A 20,890-nucleotide genomic window follows, 5' to 3' on the forward strand; every position below is an offset into this window, starting at 1 on the left:
GCAGAGCCAGAGGTTGTTGCAGAGTAAGGGCAAATTGAACTAAACCTAAACATATCAAGAATAAACTATAAAAAAGATAATAAAACAAAAAATTGAGAGGAAAAACAAAAAATATAGCACAACAAAGAACAAAAATGAAGGTGCTTCATTTTTTTTGTGCTTTGGTTTTCATTTTTCCTGTCAACATTTTGTGTTATGTTCTCTTTTCGATAATTTATTCTTGCTCCTTTTAGGTTTTTTTTTGTTTGCCCTATTCATGCTATGTTATGTTTGCAATGGCATCATCATCAGGCTTTTCAAGTGGTACACCAATTGCCAACAACAAAGGTTATTTTAAGCTTACTGGTGACTCCATTGATACTGGTTGACTGTGTAATTCTTATAAGATAAGAGCAAGATAACAATTGGAGGAATAACAAGAGTGAAAAAGCATCAGTTGGGGATAAAGGGAGAAGTGCATTTTTGCACGATAAATACCGGTTGATGTAAAACTCTAATTGAAAGAGAGATATGATAAAAAGCAATACGTTAATGATGCCTTTATGTCTGAGCTTAATGACAATGAAGAGGACGATGGTGCTATGGAGGAAATATTCAAGCAGGAAAAAGACTTGCAGCTGGAGCTGCCAAGGACAAGAGTACTGTTAAATGCCCAGTGGATGAACTTATGTTTGAAAATCCATATGTATCTTATAAGAAGACGCTGACAATGGCTAGAATGCAAACATCACTCAAAGATTCTGGTGTGAACAATGCAAGCGAGTTAATTTTGATGTTGTGAATTCTTAAAATTTTAAGTTTCTCGTTGAAGTTGTTGGAAGTTTTGAGCAACACTTGAAGCCTCCAAGTTACGATAACCTTAGAGTGCCTTACTCACAAAAAAAAATGTTAAAGGGACTAGAGATAGAGTGAACTCAATACGTATACTCTATCATGTCTGATGCATGGACTGACCAAAAGTCGAGGATATTGGTCAATTCTCCAAGTGGGGCTATGTTTGTTAGGAATATTGATGGTTCAAGCTACATGAAGACCGACTTGATGATATTTGACCTCTTGGAATCATTTGTTCAAGAGATTGGTGAAGAAAATATCCGCAAGGTTTTAGTGACAAAGGCAGCAACTATGTCTTAGCAGGTAAGAATGTTATTGCTACTAATATTTAATTTTATTCATATATAAATATAATTGGTTGCTCATTTGTTTTGGTCTTAGGAAAATACTTAGAAGACAAATATCCTAGACTATTTTGGACTTCTTAAAAAAAAAGTGAACCAGCAGTGCTTACTAATGAAGACGAGGAGGTTGAAGAACAAGAATATTAATCAAGTGATGAACTAGATAACATTGTTGTGGTGGAACTTAGAAGTGAACGAAGATTAGGCAAACATGGATGTGGCAGGCTGCATGACTTTGATTAATGGCTTGTCATTATATATGTTTACTTTTAGAACTTGCTTTTGTCTTTTTTCTCATGGGATGAATGTCATTTTGAGCACTTTTAGATGTTGATTTTGATGGATTATTATTTTGATTAAATTTAGAACTTATTTCAATGGAAAATGATAAAGTTGTAATTATTAAGTATGATTGTCTCTTTAATTTTGTAATTTTTCTATTTTTGATTATGATAGAGACTTGACTCCAATGGGTTTTCAAGAAATTCGTGAGTCTTGGTCTCACTCCAAGACTTCGAGATTTGAATCTCCCAACCAATCATTTATCCAAATTACTTAATGCCCCCTCTCTTCCTATATCTTTATCTATAATGCTAACTCCCTATAGCAATTACATAGAAGTTATGCGGATAATAGTTAATGCACATGTAAAAGTTATTAATAATTCAACAAACAACCTACAATTTTTTCAATAAACAATTTACTAATATTATACTCCCTTCGTCCCAAATTGTATGTCGCTTATGGGAAAAAAATTGTCCCAAATTATATGTCATACCAATGCAACCTTAATGTTATTTTTCATATTATAACCTTAACTATTTATTACTCTCTCTTCTTTTAATTCTTTCATTTATCTTTCCCATATTATTTATTAAGGACAATTTTGTAAAACAACACATAATATCTTTTTTCCACACAATATTAATTGCATATCTTAATATATGTGAAATGCCCAAAACGTCATACAATTTGGGACGGAGGGAGTATATCTCTGGATCCCATTGAAATGAAGGGAAAGGACCCAATCCTATTTGAAAATAGTTGCTTAAAAGAGCTTATATATGTAGTTTGGGCTTCTATACATTTTCAGTTGAGGGTATGGTTACTAGTTTCTATTCACATTCTAGTGTAGATGAATTATTTTTTCTTCTTGTGTTCGTAATTATGGTTTCACTACAGCTAAACCAGTCAAGAATCTGAATAAGAACCAATTTTGACACATGTTGATTCACTTATTTGATCTCTAAAACCTTTGTAAAAATACCATATGCAGCAGGTCCATGGACATGTTTTATAATTTAGTTTAGTTGCTCAATTTTATAATTTTGGTGTTAAGGTTAATTGTTGTTTTAGCAAACTGTTATTTAAATTCAAAATCTGGGCTAGAGCCTATATGAGTAATCAAAAGGGCCCTACAGAATCTAAATTCGTGAGGAGTGTTTAGGTAAAACTATGCAAAATGAGGGGACATACTATTTAGTCAAATGTTCCATTCCAAATAATAAAGTAGTATTTGTTTGTAGTAAAGGATGCAACAAAATAATGAAAAAAATGCATGATCTTAGTCTTAAAGCTCTTATAGTTTGAAAATTTCTTGAGTTAGGTAAAGTGGCACTGTTATTCATGTGCCAAGACAGGATTCGTTGTTGTGTTCTAGCATGATGTGTGCTTGACTATTTGGTTAGCAGGCTAATAAATTTTATGGGTTTAGACTCTTCAAATGGGGACCCATAATTGATGGTAAGTGTCACAAGTCAAATGTGTAATCGACCTCTCAAATAGGCTGCTTCTCTTTCACAAGAATTGTTGTCCTTGCTATTTTTCATTAAGTAATAGCGTTAAAGTTGAGAATTTAAATTAGCTTGAACTCAAAACGGAGTTATGGAGGGAATTATAAAGGTTACTTTTCGTGATAACTTGGTACAAAAGTTACTTTACTTCTGAGTTTGTGATATATAGTACTCATATTCATTTTAGGATTTCAACAGTTTTTTGGGTAATAAATATTTTAACATTTGATATCTGAAAGGTGTGTAAAAAATATCTGTGAAAGATATAGTCTTCAAATAAATTTTAGTTAGTGAGAACACATTGGTTTAACAAAAATAAATAAATGCTTTTAAGATGGCGTAGTTTGTTGGAGTTGATTCAAGATTTGACTATATATAGGTTGAAAGTTGGTGGTTAAAAAGTGAGACCCAGTCTCAGTTTCTTACATGGATATTATCCAACCCTACCATTCCATTAGTCTATCGTAGTCCCAAGATTCTTAGAAGCTTACTTTTTTTTATCTCATGGATCTTAATTTCTCTATCAATATTTTGTCCTTATTATTATCATTATTATTATACGGCAACAGAGTTGAAAAGGCCTTAGTGGACCAAATAATTGTCACCACATAAACCAAAAATTTTTGCTGAGATTTTTCTTGGTAGGGTTCATGCATCTCAAAACACAATCGTCAACTAAACATTCAAAGTATAGGTGTGGTTGACCTTGGCCAATTTATTAATATTGATTGAGGTCCAATCCTACTCTACCGCCATGTAATTTGACACCCTTCACAATAGTCACACAATGCACGTTAATAGACTTCCCTTAATCATCATGAATTTGCTCTCCAAAACAAAGAAGTTGATGACGATGACTTCAATTTAAGCAAACGATACATTTGATCAATATTTTTTTAGTAGAAATCAAATTCTATATCCAAAATTTACGACCCTTATACACACCAACCATATGCCCATAGACTTTAGCATATGTACGTACTTCTTTGCTATAAAAAAAAAAATGTATGCTACTTAATTACTATTACTAGTACAAATCTAATTTTATAGATAAAATCCTTCAATAGGATATCTTATTCAAATAATCAAACACTATGATCATGTCTAAAATTCCTCAAAAAAAAAAAAAAAGATCATGTCTAAAAAGAGATCAACCTGAGCACAAACTTCCTAATATGTCATCTTATTTTCTGAAAATTATTGAAGTGCACCATTCTAATTGAGCATGCATGGCATATTCTACAACACAAACTAATATGTTTTTTTTTTTTTTTGAGGGAACAAACTAATATGTTAAAATCGAATATGTACTAAGCTAGCTAGCTAAAAAAATCTCCCCTTGTTTGTCCTGTAAAATAAAAAACGTCTCCATACATATACTATACCAGTATAATGGTATATTCCTGTTCACATGCATCCACCTTAATTAGATATGGTACGTCAGGAATTATAATTAATAAAAAAAATGTTGCAAAAAACAACGTCCACTTTATTAATGGTATAAATAAATGTATACCCTCGTATACCTTACAAATAATTGAGGCACGAAGTGACACAATATACTTTTTATTTTAGGAACATTATACTTTTTAATGTAAAAAAGAAAACGCTGGAATATTTCTGAAGTTGTATAATCAACAATGATATATATTATCCGGTAACTTCTTTAAATGTCGATAAAGATATTATACACAACGACAGTGGAGTATAAAGTATAACCCTCCATATACCAGTATTTGTTCTTCGTAATGTTTTGAAGAATCCATAAACCTAATATAATTTTTTTTTGGACAGAATAAACCTGATATCAATTAAAAATCTGTGTTTTCTAACTCATAAAAATGTTGGATGTAATTAATCTATGTTTTTCTCAAATATTTCAGTTCACTTGCTATTTAATCTTTAACATTGATTAACCGCTTAAAAATCCACATACAAAAGGATAAACTTCGGGATAATTGTAGAAGATATTCAACCTAACAATATCGCATTCACATCATCAATTTGGCTAGCTCTTAGAGACACATTAATTCATACACAAGATCATCATGCGATTCATCACCTAAGTTCAGCAAGTTATAAATAAATAAATATTTTGCAATTTTATTTTTGAGGTACAATATTTTGCATCTGTCATTCTAAAAAATGTTAATGTGATTTAAAATCATAAAAATATCCGATACGTTGATAGAGATCCCTATCCCATATTAGTATACTCCCTCCGTCCCTTAATGTAACCACCCATTTGATTTTATTTTTGTCCCTAAATGTAACCCCCTTTTCAAATTACTAGAAGCATTTATTACTTTTTTCCTAAACATACCCCTAATTAATACTACTAATTTGTCTTGAAATATAAATAGTCAAATTTATTACACATACAAACAAAGGACAGTTTGGTAATATTAATACACAAAATAGACACATTAATTACACTGACAACTTTTCTTAAGAAATGTGAAAAAAGCAAAGGGGGGTTACATTAAGGGACGGAGGGAGTATGTTTGAAGTATTCAAACTTCATAAAATACTACTCCCTCCGTCCCATATTACTTGACCTGGTTGACTCTGTCACGTATACCAATGCACAATTTTAAACTTAAATTTCTTTAATAATCTAGTAGAAAAAATTCCGAAAATTTGATATTTTGAAAATATTAATCGAGACGAATCTAACAACATCTTATATGCTATATTTTGTTTTTATATATTAGTTGAAAAATAGAGTCAAAGCATGGTACATGAATAGTGCAAATATTCTAAATAGGTCAAGTAATATGGGACGGAGGGAGTAGTACTAGAAGAAAAATTCACCTGAATAATTTCACAGATTAGACTGTTGGTGGAATTTTACGTGGAATGTGTTGGTGTTGCACCGATTCATCAATAGAAAATGGCATGGCTACAAAAAGTGCAAAGTCGTGCACGCAACCCTATGTTGTTCGATACGTCCTTATTATTGATTGCCTCCCAATTAAAGACCATTCTTTGTCTCTTAGTACTCTTCTACGCGTTTTCAACTCCGTTTCACCTTTGACTATAAAAAAAAAAAAAAAAAAATACTCCTGTATTCCTTGTCACCTTTCAAATTTTTTTAAATATATTATTGGAGTGAAATATTCATTAATTTTACCGGTAATGACTAATCTCAACAGGAGAATTTGATTGAACATCATTAATAAAGTTCTATATCAGATGAGATATGACATGAACAAATATTTTATAAGTGGAGACGATTCTCACCTTACGAAATGAGATAAATATATTTTTTTCAAAAAAAGAAGAGATAAAAATATATCAAACAGGTCTACAAACAGTGGCGTATCCAGGACCTTGAGTCAGGGGTGCAAATTTTTAAAAAAATCGTTGATTCATCTTATGAGATACAGTTAAAACTCTATAAATTAATAATGTCAGGACCGGAGAAATTTATTAATTTAGAGAGTTATTAATTTATCGATAAATTAATAATTATTAATTTAAAGAGTTTTTAAGTAATTATACTGTACATACCAAACAAAAAGGCAAATTAGTCTATGCCTCTTAGAATTACGTTGCAGCGAACCTTGGGACTCAACGTAAATTAGTAACTACTGTGTTCATATGCATTGGAAATCAATAATGACTTTTGAAGTACAGTAAATGTAATCAAGAGGAACAAATGTGTTCAATGTATTCTTAATACATTTTTTTTTCAGTTTCTATGAATTATTAATTTATGATTTTCTTGGGACCGAAAATTATAAAGGGATCTCCCGAAAAATTATTATCTTATTATTTTATCGAGTTTTTCAATTTTTTACATTGGCCCAAGTTGGGACCGGACAAATTTATTATTTTAGAGAGTTTATTAATTTACCGAATATTAAATTAAAGAGTTTCTACTGTAGTAGGAGTCCAACACCCATGAAATTTTTGAATAGGCAAAAAAACTAAATTTTGGATTATATTGAACAACTTGGTCCTTCTGCTAACTTCTATGTTATTTACTGTCAAAATCTAGTCTTAGAATTATTGCACTTACTTCTTCAAAAACAAAAAAAAAAATTAGTGCACATACAAAGTCCTTGAGTTATATCATTAACCGTCAAATTAGTCCTTACAAATTCCTACAACCAAGGTGTCAGTGTTATTTAAAATCACTTTTTAATGACAAATATTAGTAATTAGTTGTCAGATTAGTTCTTACTCTTTTGTCCGTTTTTAAACTCGAGGCCTCTAACTCTTTATCTGCTAACTTAAACTAATTGAATTATCCAACCCTCCAACTGCTTATTATTTTATTTTGACAAATTATAAATTTAGTATTTATTAGCACTTAATAATCAGAAGATGGAATGTTGGTAGAAAGAAATTAGAAGATGGGATGTTATTTGTATCAAGAAATTAACCATAGTAATGATATCCAGAAAAATATAATAGAAAAAAGAAAATATAGAATTAATTTTCATAATAATTATGATTTATCATGTAATATATACACAAAAACACTAGGTCCACACTTTTGCCTTTGGAGAAAGATTAAAAGGAAGCAAAAATGTAATAAAAGAAGGAAGCAACAGAAAAGCATTAAAAGAGATAGTCAGTCTATACACAGCAGGTCGGTCTCTATAGCATTGAAAAACCTGAGCCGCCTAACATATAATATGAGGTGAGAGATGTATATCTTGCCTTTGGGTGGATGGTGCAAACAGAAAAAACCAGGGTGTGCAATGTAGAATAAAACAGAATATCATGTGCATATATTGAAAATCCAGGGTGTGCAGGTGCACACCCTCACTACTGAATAGATCCGCCCCTGTCTACAAAGGCCTATGGCCTATCCCACGACATGCCAGAGCAAAAAAAAATTCTTAATTAGAGAAGACTTGGGATTTGAATCCTATTTAGTTAAAAATGGTCAAGCCATGAACCACAAAAAGACTTTTAGAACTATCAGACATACCTACTTAAGTAAATATGAATATTTTTTTAGGGGATGAATAATTTTTTTTTTGTCAAGTAGCCTAATGGCTATAATTCACTTTTTAAGCTGAATAAGTGGGGTTTTCAGGGTTCGAATTTTGCCCCTGCTAACTAAGTTATGCTCACAGAGATAAATAATATTATTTATCACTAATACTATTATATTATATTTTATACTTTAAATTAGAATATAAAATTGTTAACATTTTCAGTAATTTAAGCTTACTAATATGCATTAATTTTCGCATATTTAAATATATTACTATAAACTAAAATTAAAAATACGATATAATATAATATATAGTCAAATTATCTAAAAATTCATTGATATATATATATACTTCATATGAAATATACTTATTTAAAGATACTATAAACTTAAATCACAGTACTTATTTAAAGATGTTCATATGAAATATACTTCATAACAGGCCAACAAGTCATATCATGCTTTCAAAAGGCAACACACGTGCCTAAAAAATAAGTCTATGATAGATCGCATGTCAGGCTTGGGCCTAAATTTTTTTATATGTTTAAGCCTTGCAAAGCCTAGCTCGGTCTAACTTATTTCACCCCTACTCACAAACCAATTTTGTAAGGATGAGTTGAACTCAAATTTTAACATGGTATTAGAGTCTCCTTCAAGATCATTTAGGCCATCTACTATTAGGTTTTTGTTATCGGGGCATCCGTCATTTATATCCATGCATCAAACCCAATAGTATTGGGCGTGAGAGGAATGTTAAAAAGTCTCACATTGGATGAGATATGACCTGAACATGTGTTAAAGAGTCCCAAATTTTTAGGGGATCTTAGAGACATTGAAGAGTCCTAAAAAGAACTGTTCCTTCATTGATCACTACAATAAGGGGAAAAAAACATTATCGGCCAATTTTACCCAGAGGCATAATCTCTTGGGAAAACAACATTATTGAGGGGTATATCCTCATAATGTCTTGGGAAACTACGTGTGTCAATAAAAGGTTATATTTGAGCAATTTCGAGGGGTATGTCCTCTGAAAATATTATCACAGAAACTTTAAGCCCCTCGTGAGGGATATAACCCAAGGTAACAAAAAATGGAGCTCGAGGTCAAACCCTTATGAAGTTGTTTATAAAGGAGCCAGTCACAATTTCTCCCTGATTTCTTATTTTATTCGTCACTCTTCTTTCTCTCTCAACTCTCTCAACTCAAACCTTCATGACTTCCACCACCACATTGCCAGTGGATTCTTGAATCATAGACAAATTGGTTGACTTGATTGCAACAAAGTTAAATATTCTAATTACGCTTAAGATTATGACGATTAATAGTATTAAACAATTTATGACAATTTTCATTTTTTTCTTTAGCTTATTTTCATAAGTTATTTAATATAGCTTATAGCATAAAAAAAAACTTATATCATATCCAAAAACAATTTAACTTATTTTATCTTTTCATATAGAAATAACTTATGTAAACCTATATATAAGAGTTTTTAATGATAAGTGCTTATGCTTAAGCTACAAATAAGTTGTTTATTCAAACATATGTATAGGGTTTGATACAAGGTTGAAGAAGGTGAGTTGGAGATGGAAGTTCATGTAGATCGGGGGGGGGGGGGGGGGGGGGGGGGGTAAGGGTGTTTTGGTAAAACGAAACATTGGTTATTAAAGGTATTTTTGTAAAAGCACCATGAACAACTCCTCTAAAATGACATCAACTACTAAATAAATGATCAATTTTTCTAAAAGTACGAACTGACCCCTCAAATTTTCAAAAATTACAAACTTGCCTCTCAAAATTTATGAAATTTGCAAACTGACCCCTATTTTTCAATTTTCAAAGTTGACCAAAAAAATTGACGGGTTTATTTGTCACCCACCATAAAAATAGACGGGTAAGATTTTAAGTCATACACCTCTAATTGACCTACCCTAACTCAATTTTTTAAGACGAGTTAATGACAAAGTGAAATGAATCAAGACAAGTTGATCGGTTTTACTATCTTATCATTTCTCAAATTTACATCTACCACTTTCATAACATAACACCTCCCCCTCACATAACTAATTCAATTTTTTTCGTAATGTAATATTTTAGTAATTTCATATTTTCGTAATGTAATATTTTAGTAATTTCATATTTTAAAATTAGATAATTATGATTCAATAAATAAATTGTCTTTGAATTTTTGTCAAAAAAAAAATTGTCTTTGAAGTGTAATAATTCCAAATTATTAAGTGATCCATTTAGGAAACTTTTTGTTAGGCGTTGAGTTAAAGAGATTAAATATTTATCAAATATTAAAATTAATATTTAAAATGGAAAATGCTAGATATCAAGAATGATTTTATCAAGAAAGAGTCAAGAATGACATGGCAGAATAATCACCCTTAGATTTCAATCCCACCACCCCATGATTTCCGGCCAGGCTGAGATTTTATTTGCTAAAATTAATTTTAGGACAATTTCTTGATAAAATCTAAGGGTGATTATTCTGCCATGTCATTCTTGAATCTTTCTTGATAAAATCTTTCTTGATATATAGCATTGCTCATTTAAAATATAAATGATATGTACAGATTCTTGAACTCCCAAAATGACAAATTATGGTGGATTATCTTAACGGTGATTACGGCGGATGAAGATAAACATTAGTCTAATATGGAAATCAAAGATAGCGACACTCGTCTAGAAACATAGCTTTATATATTATTAAAAATAAAATGACCCTTCAAAAGAAAATATTAATAAAATTACAATTGGGTTTTGTTAAGATCTTTTAAAAATGAACCTTATAAAATTCTACCAAAGATCGGCACGTTAATGAATTTGGTTTCACATTTGCTAACTCAACAAATATTCAAATGTGGGAATATATGTTCAATGAGTTGCTAAGGTGATAATGCTTCTAAAATAGCATGAATCTAGGCAAGTATCACGAACCATAAGGAGAGGATAATTATTGAACCTAACTAAAGCATCAAATATTCTCTGATGGTTATAATAATAACAACACAATTTAGCCATCTTAATAAATTCTATACATTCAGTTAAAATATAATGGTCGGTTGTAGAATAAAGATGGTGGTTTCAATTATAAGATGGCAGTTGTTGGAAGTTGTAAATGAATTTGGATCCCCTTTGAATGAGTCGCATTGCAACATTTTTGTTTTATGTACCCAAATTGGTTTATAAATTGGATGGGTCAACGAGTTAGAGACTTATAAGGGGGACAAAGAACAAAATTGATGTGGTTGTACTAGAAACCGCCTCTTATCTTAATTTGGCTCGTTTGAAAAGAAATTCACCACTTGAGAAAATTAAATTTATTAATCTTCAAAAGGATTAATCTAATTAAGCAGTTGAACGCCAAAAAATACTCTAAGAAACATAGAGAGGACAAATTAAAAAAAATTATAATTAAATTAAGATTGAATAGCTCAATTGATTTAAGTTAAAGATTTAATGGAGTTAAAGGGAAAGTTCAAATTCTACGTAAAAGATAAAATACTATTAACATTATTTATTTATTTATTTATTTGAAGAAATTATTTATTTATTTTAAGGGATTATACTGACATTATTATGCATATGAAAAAAAAAATCAAAGAGTCTCCTAATACTTAGTATCATCCATGTTCTACCAAAAAAAAACCTAGTTTCATCCATGTGAGTACCAAATCCAAAAACTATTTGAACACTATAGAACTCCATCATTATAATTTATTTATTTTTCATAACATCATTATCGGTTAATATTTACCATATTTTTTGAGAGATTATAAACTTTTAATATGCCGACCATTAATAACTATGGTTTTGCTTTATAGGAGATGACTAGGATTTATACTAGGTTTGATTTTGGTTTGACAATATGTTGTGTGGTTTATTTGGAAGTTCCATAATGAATTTATCTTAAAGGGAAGACGGTGAATGTTAAGCATAGATATGAATAAATTTCTTTCTAAAAGTGGTATTTTGGTAAGAAGTATGATGATCTATGTAGTTATTACAAGTGGGCAGTAGAACATGTTCTTTGATGGTCTTGTCATGTTGATAGTGTTTTCTTTCTCGTTCTTATTTTTGGTTGTTTCTTCTTTTTCCCTCTACTGTTTTACATTGTTGTTTCCTCCTCTAAATGTTAGTCACTATGTTAATCATTTCTTGTACTCTTTCTACACTTATGGTTTTTCTTTACTTAGTGTGTCTAAGAACATGACAAAAAAAATAAATAAATACTAGTTATGAGTTTATAAATAAAAATATTGTTAGTGTAGGTTTTTTTTAGGTAGTATGAGTTTATAAGAAAGTCAAAAGTCAAACACAGATGATATAAAAACAAGTTTATAAATGTTGTGACTAGTCGAATTGAGATGACTAGTCGAATTTAGGCATGACAATGGGGTAGGGTGGGGACATGTTTTACATTCTTTTTTCCCATACCAGATTCTTATATACTTATCCGTTACCCTACCCATACCCAACGAGGATGAGAAATTGAACCACATCCCCGTCCCCGACGGGTTCGGGTATCCCGTCCTCGCATTGAATAATTTTTTTTAAATAAAAAATAGAAGTTTTTTTGCAACCCCTAGAGAAATGTAATGCATTATTCATCAATATGCTCACTTTAACATTTGTTTGACCGATTGATTTAGTTGCTACTTTAAATATCAATGGTAGTTTTTATAATACGACAATTATCAAACAAAATAACATGACATATCAACATAAAGTAATTTTCTGCATTTGGAACGAGTTTGAGTATGGGTTCGGGGTGGGTACTATACCGGTTAACCGTCCCAAACCTGTGTCTTTATATCGGAGAAAACTCAAACCCATACATAAACCCAGTCAAAACGGGGAAAACCCGTCAAATTAGGTTTCGTTCGGGCAGGTAACCACGAATATGGGTTTTGTTGCCATGCCTACTTGAATTCACACGAGTGGATCAACAAGTAACAAGTTCTTATAAATAAAGGGTAGCATTAGATTTGGTTAATTGATTTGTTTGGCTGAAGTCTAAAGAGAAACATTATTGTCTTCAAAGGATATACTTTGAACTAAACATGGAGTATTTGTGACTTTGAAGGAGGGCCATGAGTGCAACTTTTCCGACTGGTGCATAATCGATCAACCCTTTAATATGTTTAAAGCAACGAAGTTAAGTCTTTACTTTTACATTTGTGATAATCAGACTATTGTTACAAAAATGTAGTAATACTATTACTATGATCTTTCTTTCATTTATTATTCTTTCTTGATCCGTACTATCGAAATCATGTAACATGATACTACCTACATTAAAGAGGGAACAAAGAGAGAATACCAGTACTAGTATATGCACAGTGAACTAGTGTAAGTGAAATATATTTTGGGATGGGTTTTTTATTGTGAGGATGAGATGACATGGAAATGATGTCAGCAAATGCAACGATTGACATGCATGGGGTTTGGAGGAACAGAAAGCCAGACATGGAAGGCACGTGCCGAACCTTCTTAATAGGGATTAAGAAGATTCATTTTGATCCTTTGTAATTTTTTAATTATCTAATTCAGTTTCTAACAAAAATAAAATCGAAATTAGCCATTGATATTTTCATAATGGGGATTGATTAGTCCATGATTCATTATAATAGAAAATGGTCTTGTTAACGAGTGTTTCTGAGCATTTTTTAAAAGATTTTAAATTAGGATATTGTTCCTTAAAAAAAAATCAAAACTTTGATTTCCAATGCACTTAATTCACATGTTTTCACAAAACTTATAATTTAAGATTTTAAAGAGGCTCTTAGTCCCAGAGCATTCATTAGCATTTTCCTAAAATAATTTTTTTTTGTCTATAATATGAAAATGTCACTTGATTTTTAATTTTATCAGGACTAAATTGAGCTGTAAAAAAATTGTGAAAACAATTCATAGACTTCAAAATGCAAAATACATAAGAATATATTTGTATTTTCTTTAAGTTTTAGGAGGTTCAATCCCCCTCAACAAGATTGCCCCCACCCTAGGACAGAGATTACCCCTCAATATGTATACATTTGTATCAAATAAAATAAGAGAATGTTAAACAATATCCTGAAGACATTGATTAAACAATCAAAACAAGTACTTTTTATTAAAAGTAGTGTAATTATTATTTAACCAAAAGTCAAATTTTATATTTTAAAGACAATTTTTTTTTCTATAGATTTTTTAACCAATGCCCAGAGGGCACTGGTTAGCAAAGTCCTATAGATAATTTTTGTATTGTGAATCAATCATAATTACATACTCCCTCCGGTCCTATTTATAAGAAATATTTGACTTTTTTGATTCATTGCATAATTAATGTATTTGGTTTATATTCTATACAAAATACATTAATTACGCAATGAATCTAAAAAGACAATGTTTTCTTATAAATAGGACCGAAGGGAGTATCATATAAAATTTTTGACTTTTATTTTGAATCACTTTTAAAATCACATACACGAGTGATTGTCTGGTATAAAACTTTAAAAATGCTAACAAATGTACTTAAAACATTGTTTAAACAATTAATAGTAATAAATTTTACATAGAAAATTGTGTAATGTGACTTTTATATGTGTTTATGTTGTATTTTCAAGATTTTGTAAAAAAAAAAAGTTGTATTTTTAAGATGAAGTTTCTTTTTGTAAGTTCTTTGAACAATAGTCTTAGAACACTTGTTAGTTTAGCCTAAAATTTCTAGAAAAATGTTAACGAGTGTTTTCGGGACACTCTTTAAAGATAAGAAGCGGTAAATATTTATGAAAATGTTTGTATTCAATTCATTAGAATCAAAATATTTAAATTTATAGAGAATAATTGATTATTTTAAAATGCTTAAAGAGTGGTTCAGAGACACTCGTTAACATTGTCCTCGTGAGTTTAACTCAGTTGGTAGGGACAATGCATGGTAATATGTCTGGGGTTCAAACCTTGGCCACCACAAAAAAAAAGAAGACACTCGTTAAAAAGACCCAAACTTTTATACAAAATAAAAATCACAAAATAGATACATTAATTGTTACTTCCTCCATCATGAATTCTATGTCGCTTTAAAAAAAAAATTGTCTCAAATTATAAGCCGTTGTAAAATATCAATGAAAAATTAATTTTACTTTTCCTATTATTACTCTGTCTTCTCTTTCAACTTTTTCATTATCTTTCTTATATCATTTATAAAACAATTCATAATATATTTTTTTTAAACAAAATTAATTACAGTGAATACTCAAAACGTCGTGTAATTTGAAATGAAGTGTGTATTAACGAGCATCTATACTTTTGACTTCTTTTCCCTGGATTACGAAATAGATACTCATCTTTTGCGCAAGTGCATTAAAATGAGACAAGAAGGAACGTTGGATAACAATAAATCGAAGAAAATGAAGGGTGAATTTGATAAGAAGAGAAATTAAAAAAGAAGAAAATACCGCGAAAAGGAAAAAGGAAATCAATATAGAAAGGGAGAGACAGAAGCAATGGACCATCACATGCGGTTGATCAGAGCGTAAAACCTTTTACTACAATCCCACGTGTACACTCCCTCGTTCACACTAAATCCGGTTACCAGTCAAATAACCGCGTGAAGTGGGACCCATGCATGGTCCTCAATCTAGTCTGAAAACCGGTTGTTGCCGGTCACCATGCAAAGGTGGGAAACCTCCCTAGCCAACCTGTTTTTCCAAATACACAACTCCAACTCGATTAAATCCAAAACTCCATTCACACACCAAAAACAAAAATAATATAATTAAATGAAAAATTAAGATAAATTACCCTTTTTCATCTTAGGTTCATGAGATCATTTGAATTTGTCAAAATCACGATGACTTATCGCATGTTTGATAATAAAATGAGTTCGATAGTTTGATAATAAAATCACAGTGAATCATAGTAAAAACTATAATTTATAGTTTCAACAAAATTATGTTGTAGGTGTGATTTTGTCCAACACATCAAGATGTTAAACATGCACATGATATAATTTTTTTAAAACTACAGTAATTCACCGCGATTATCCCACTATAATATAAAACATGCATTTTTGGTTTTTGAATTCATTTTAATTAATTCCTTAAGCTGTTTTTTTTCTTTTCAATTTTGACTCTATAAGTCACAAACTTTTTATTGGTCATCTCTGTTTGAGTCTGTCAAATATTCATTCTTCTTATTTTTGAATCAGTCACTTAATTAATAACCAAAATATATAATCATCTAAAAATATTGGGAACTCAAATGAAACTGAAACTAAAAAACCTAAACGACAAAAGTCAAACTTAAAAATAACTCGAGCAAACAAAAATTTAATTCATTAAAAATAAGCTATATCTCATTCTAGTCGTGTAAGGTTTGAGATTTAGAAGTGTGCTCTTACTTTAACCAAAAAAAAGTGTGATCTTCCCTATGTCTTATATTCAAATAATTTTTGTGCCGATAATTTTTATGTTGGATTAATCGGTAAGAAACTTTGATGTAATTTCAATTAAGTTCCGCTAGTGGACAATAAAATTAATCTCCGGATTGGTCGGTCTTTAAGTCGAACTAAAAGGAAAAAGAAAAAAAAACTAAAACCCCTAAACCGTCCTTTTCTCTTTCTCATCTTCTCATCCCTTTGTCATCTACTCATATACTATTAGAAACAAAATTGAGTTAATAAAGAGGCTCACTTTTTTGGAGTTAAAACAGATTTCATTAAATAAGATAGAAAAATAAGAGAGAGAAAGGTGAGGAATATGTGCAAAGGTTATATAGCACTCACAAACACACAGTCCATGAAAACAAACAGTAGAGAAGAGAGATAAGCGTTCAAGAAAGAACATGGCGAATTCTTCAACAACAGCATTTTCAGGTGAGATTCCAAACAAGAAGAACAAGGGAAAGGGAAGTTGTGTAATCAATTTCCCTTTCTCGCCTGCTTTACCATCATGCAGCATCTTTGACATGATCCCACCATCACAATCTGATGATCAACAATCTTCTTCCTTTGCTGGTTACATCGATTTGTTGAGTACAAATGATTTCACTTCTTCTTCTTCTACTTTATTCGATTGGTTTCCCACCATTGATACTGACATGTCAGCACCACCTTCCACCACCTTCACCACCCAGCTGCCTCCTTTACCGGTACAGTCCCCGGCCGCGTCTGAGGTCTTGAATAATCCGGCCACCCCTGTCTCCGTTTCTTCTTCAATTTCTTCATCTTCCAATGAAGCTGTTGTTGCAGACAAAGTAACAGTAGCAGAGAATGAACATGAACATGAACATGAAGAAGAACCTGAAGGAGATGAAGCAGAAGAGAAAGATGAAGATGATGGAATCAGACTTGTAGAGAATCAAAATGATCAAGAACAGATGAAGAAACAGTGAGTTGATTAAAATATCATTTATTTATTTATTTATTTTTATTTTATTAATTAAAAATTATAGATTGACTAAAAAGAGAAAAAAGAAACAGCAGTTACAAATGAAGACGAGGAAGTTGAAGATGATGTATGTTTTTTGTGTGTGTCTGTGTATTCAATTACTTTGAGCGGGGTTTCCGGGTTATTCACTGTTGTCAGTGTCATTTCCATGTGTTCTTGCCGTTTTGTTTAATGTATGTTAGTTTGACAATAAGAAAAGTAATGGAAAAATACATTAAAATATTGATTTGATTTACTGAATAAAGCTGAAACTGATTAATCTGTTTGGTGATATAGGTTGAAGCCAAAGAAGAAGAAGAACAAGAAGCTAAGACCAGCAAGAGTTACTTTCAAGACAAAGAGCGATGTTGATCACTTGGATGATGGTTATAGGTGGCGCAAATATGGCCAAAAACCAGTCAAAAACAGCCCATTTCCCAGGTATATACATACATGTACCATCAAATCAAGATACTATTACATAGCCTTTAGATCTGAGTGCAAAAGTAGATGCATTTGATTCTTTTGCACTCAAATTGAAGCCTCCCTCTAAAATTGAACTTTTTTTTTTTTATTCCCTTTCTTTAGATTATATATATATATATATATATATATATATATATATATACACATACTCTCCAATTTAGCTCACTTTTTTTTTCTTCTTCTTTTTTTTTTTTTTATCTTGTATGTGCAAAACAGGAGCTATTACCGTTGCACTGCCGCGAGCTGTGAGGTGAAGAAGCGTATTGAGCGTTCGGCTGCAGACTCCTCGATCGTGCTAACCAGCTATGAAGGTCAACACACTCACCTATCCCCGGTTCTATTGCGTGCTGCTAACCTTGGGATCATGCCTGATACTTCTGGTTTCCAAGAACAGGTCCACCAACATCACAACACAACTAGCGGTGTTGTTGGTAGTTCTATTCTTGGAAACGAATTTGCGATGTCTCAATCACAACAATATCAAAGATTTCAGGATCAGAATCAGAATGTGCTTCATCAGCAGCGTCAAGCAGTGCCATCTTTGTTATATAATAGCCATTATAACAACTCCTTCAACATTTCTCCACTTTTGAATGTTGTTAACTCTGCTGATAATTTGATGAACTCTTCAACATCTTTTGGTGGATTTGTTCAAAATCAAGACAATTATGGTGGAGGTAATTCTTCTGTGTCTTCTTCTATGATGACAAATACTAATGATATGGTGAGGAACAATGGACTTCTTCAGGATATGATTGCTCCAATGGAGATGGGAGGAGCTGGAGCCAAAGAATGAATATGAAGCTGAAGATGTATGTTTGGTTAATGATACTTATTTATGGTATTAATTAATTTGATTAGTTTGACTTGTATATCAATTAGTATCTGGTATTAGTAGCTAGTAATTTAAGGTTCTTTAACTTAAATGATGATGGAAAACTCCAAGTCTGTGCCGCTGAAGTGCTTTAATTTGTGTTTTGAAGGTTATTTCTAGTGAAAGTGAAACCACACTTCGGCTGGCATGTGTTCATATGAGACTTGAGACTTTTTAATTAGAGTTTCCTTTATTTATATGATTAATATATCATGACTGTTATCTTATTAGATTCTGGTGATTTTGCTTTTTTAACTTTTCTTGTTAATTTCCTTCTATGGGTTATTTATTCTCAATTGTAACTAGATATTTCTTTCTCATTTTGGTACTTAGTTCTTTTTTGTTTCTAAATTAGTTTTTCTATTCTCCTTTTTTATCATGGCATCACCATTAATGGTTTGCATTGTTTTGATGGGTAGGATTGTTCTTGTTCATGGTGGAAAAAGTAACCAATATTTTTAGGGTTAGGGTTTTGGCTGAATTGTTACAATGCTTAGCTTGCATGTTGTGATCAATCTCTTCTTTTCCAACTCTATAGAGACCTTATGGGGAAAGGGAGACAAGATCGCGTAAGTTGATTAATTAGAAGAGATGAAAATTAACTTTGTGTTATGATTGCCCCATGACATGACACAATACATTAAGTATGAAAAAGCAAGCAACATGATTACAAGAGCATAGCTAGTAGTACCGTTTAGCTTTTTGTATATGATGGCCTTTTCTCATCATCTTACCCTATAAGCTATATACAAAGATGGGCTTCTACCATTCAATCATGATGTGTATTTCCTAAGAGGGAAATAGCAAGAGCATGGCTCGTTTCTTGTTGATGGCAAAAGGTAGATGATGTGAATTGTGATGAGATAAGCTATATGGATTGCCAGGACATATATATTTCTTCATGCCCTATTGCATAGAAATAGTAATAGTAGTTATTAGCAACAAATAATAAAATTGAAATAGTAATAGTAGCAGAAGCCATTCTCTATATACTACTATAATTGCTTTCCTAGCTTGGGTATTTTCAGCCCAAATGAATGCCCTTGATTGTTGCCTGCATAGTGTAAATATATAAATATGAATATATACCCCTTAATCAATAGTTTGTTTTTTTGAAAGACCCTTAGTCAATAGTTTATTTACTGTATTAAGTGATTTGTCAAAAAAAGTTAGTATTTAAGTGATGGAAATTGGATTCGAGTCCGAGTTTGTTTCATTTAACTACCCTTATTTATATATTTCATGCTTATTAAGAAATACTTGAGTAGTCATAATCTCAAATAAAAATCATTTGAGAGCACACACAAAATATACATAATTTAATTATTTTAAACATACACATTATTTAGCTCTTTATTCTTCTATTTTTTTTTTCTATTTTATATTTGTGATCTAAATCGTGTGTCTAAGTCTTGTGATCAGGCAAAACTTTCCCATGTTTGTATTATAAGTGGTGTGTTTGATCTTAGAGTGTGTTATTCGTGATTAGTTTTGTTGACCATCGGTAGATTTTAGTTGTTAAATTTTTCTATTGTTATGTTTGTGGTTTAAAGTACCCCAGCTGCTTAATATATTTGATTATTTATTGTTCATCTTATGTTCCAATAACAAGTATCTCTCGGATCCTCTAAAAAAAAGTGTCTCATTGGATATCTAGCATACATAGTAACATGTCAGTCTGCCCGATCCATGACATATTATTTCACATTAGATTAGATAGTATGATATTGATATTACTTGAATTAAAATTTAGAGGTTTCATCAGTTTCTAATTCTCGTTCATACTAGAGAGGGAGAAACATAATTAACCTTAAAAGGTGAGAAATACTCATAGTATGTGTATGTCTTTTTGAAAGACATAGTAGGTGTATGTTAAAACTAACATGGCACACATAAAGTACAACATAAAGTATCATTCATTAATTCATACACAGAGTATTTGGGGATCATAAAAAGGCATAAAGTACATAATCGGTGAAAAGATAAAAATGTGAATTGTCATAATTTCTTCGTAAGTGTACTAATTAGCATATACAAGTAGCTAGCACGTAGTATGAACACAATTGCACATAATAAAGGAGAAGAATAAAAATCATTTCAAAAAATGAAGAGGATTTAGATGTGATGAACCTTTTAATTTATGCTATTTTTCAACCGTGTGCTGCTGGTGAATGCATATTCTCTGCATG

At 31.1% G+C, this 20,890-nt stretch overlaps 1 protein-coding gene and 1 long non-coding RNA gene across 2 annotated transcripts; both read left to right on the forward strand.

Moving 5' to 3' along the window:
- Positions 1 to 900: 900 nt before the first annotated feature.
- Positions 901 to 1,584, forward strand: LOC146902715 (uncharacterized). Its single transcript, XR_015023412.1, has 2 exons — positions 901 to 1,137; positions 1,216 to 1,584. It is a non-coding gene; the product is annotated as an uncharacterized LOC146902715 (long non-coding RNA).
- Positions 1,585 to 16,556: 14,972 nt separating this feature from the next.
- On the forward strand, positions 16,557 to 18,953 carry LOC146902716 (uncharacterized). The gene is made up of 3 exons (XM_085732673.1): positions 16,557 to 17,302; positions 17,639 to 17,782; positions 18,044 to 18,953. The coding sequence occupies exons 1-3, from the start codon at positions 16,758 to 16,760 to the stop codon at positions 18,621 to 18,623; spliced, it is 1,269 nt and encodes a 422-aa protein (XP_085588799.1). The 5' UTR covers positions 16,557 to 16,757; the 3' UTR covers positions 18,624 to 18,953.
- The last annotated feature ends 1,937 nt before the right edge of the window (positions 18,954 to 20,890 follow it).

This window comes from Medicago sativa, chromosome 8, assembly GCF_051527215.1.
Source record: "Medicago sativa cultivar Bolivia chromosome 8, Bolivia_mono, whole genome shotgun sequence".
NCBI lineage: Eukaryota > Viridiplantae > Streptophyta > Magnoliopsida > Fabales > Fabaceae > Medicago > Medicago sativa.

Coding starts and splice junctions, on each gene's coding strand:
- LOC146902716 (XM_085732673.1), top strand. CDS start 16,758: ATGGCGAATTCTTCAACAACAGCATTTTCAGGTGAGATTCCAAACAAG. Junction 17,303..17,638: donor CAAGAACAGATGAAGAAACA/GTGAGTTGATTA, acceptor TTGGTGATATAG/GTTGAAGCCAAAGAAGAAGA. Junction 17,783..18,043: donor AAAAACAGCCCATTTCCCAG/GTATATACATAC, acceptor TGTGCAAAACAG/GAGCTATTACCGTTGCACTG.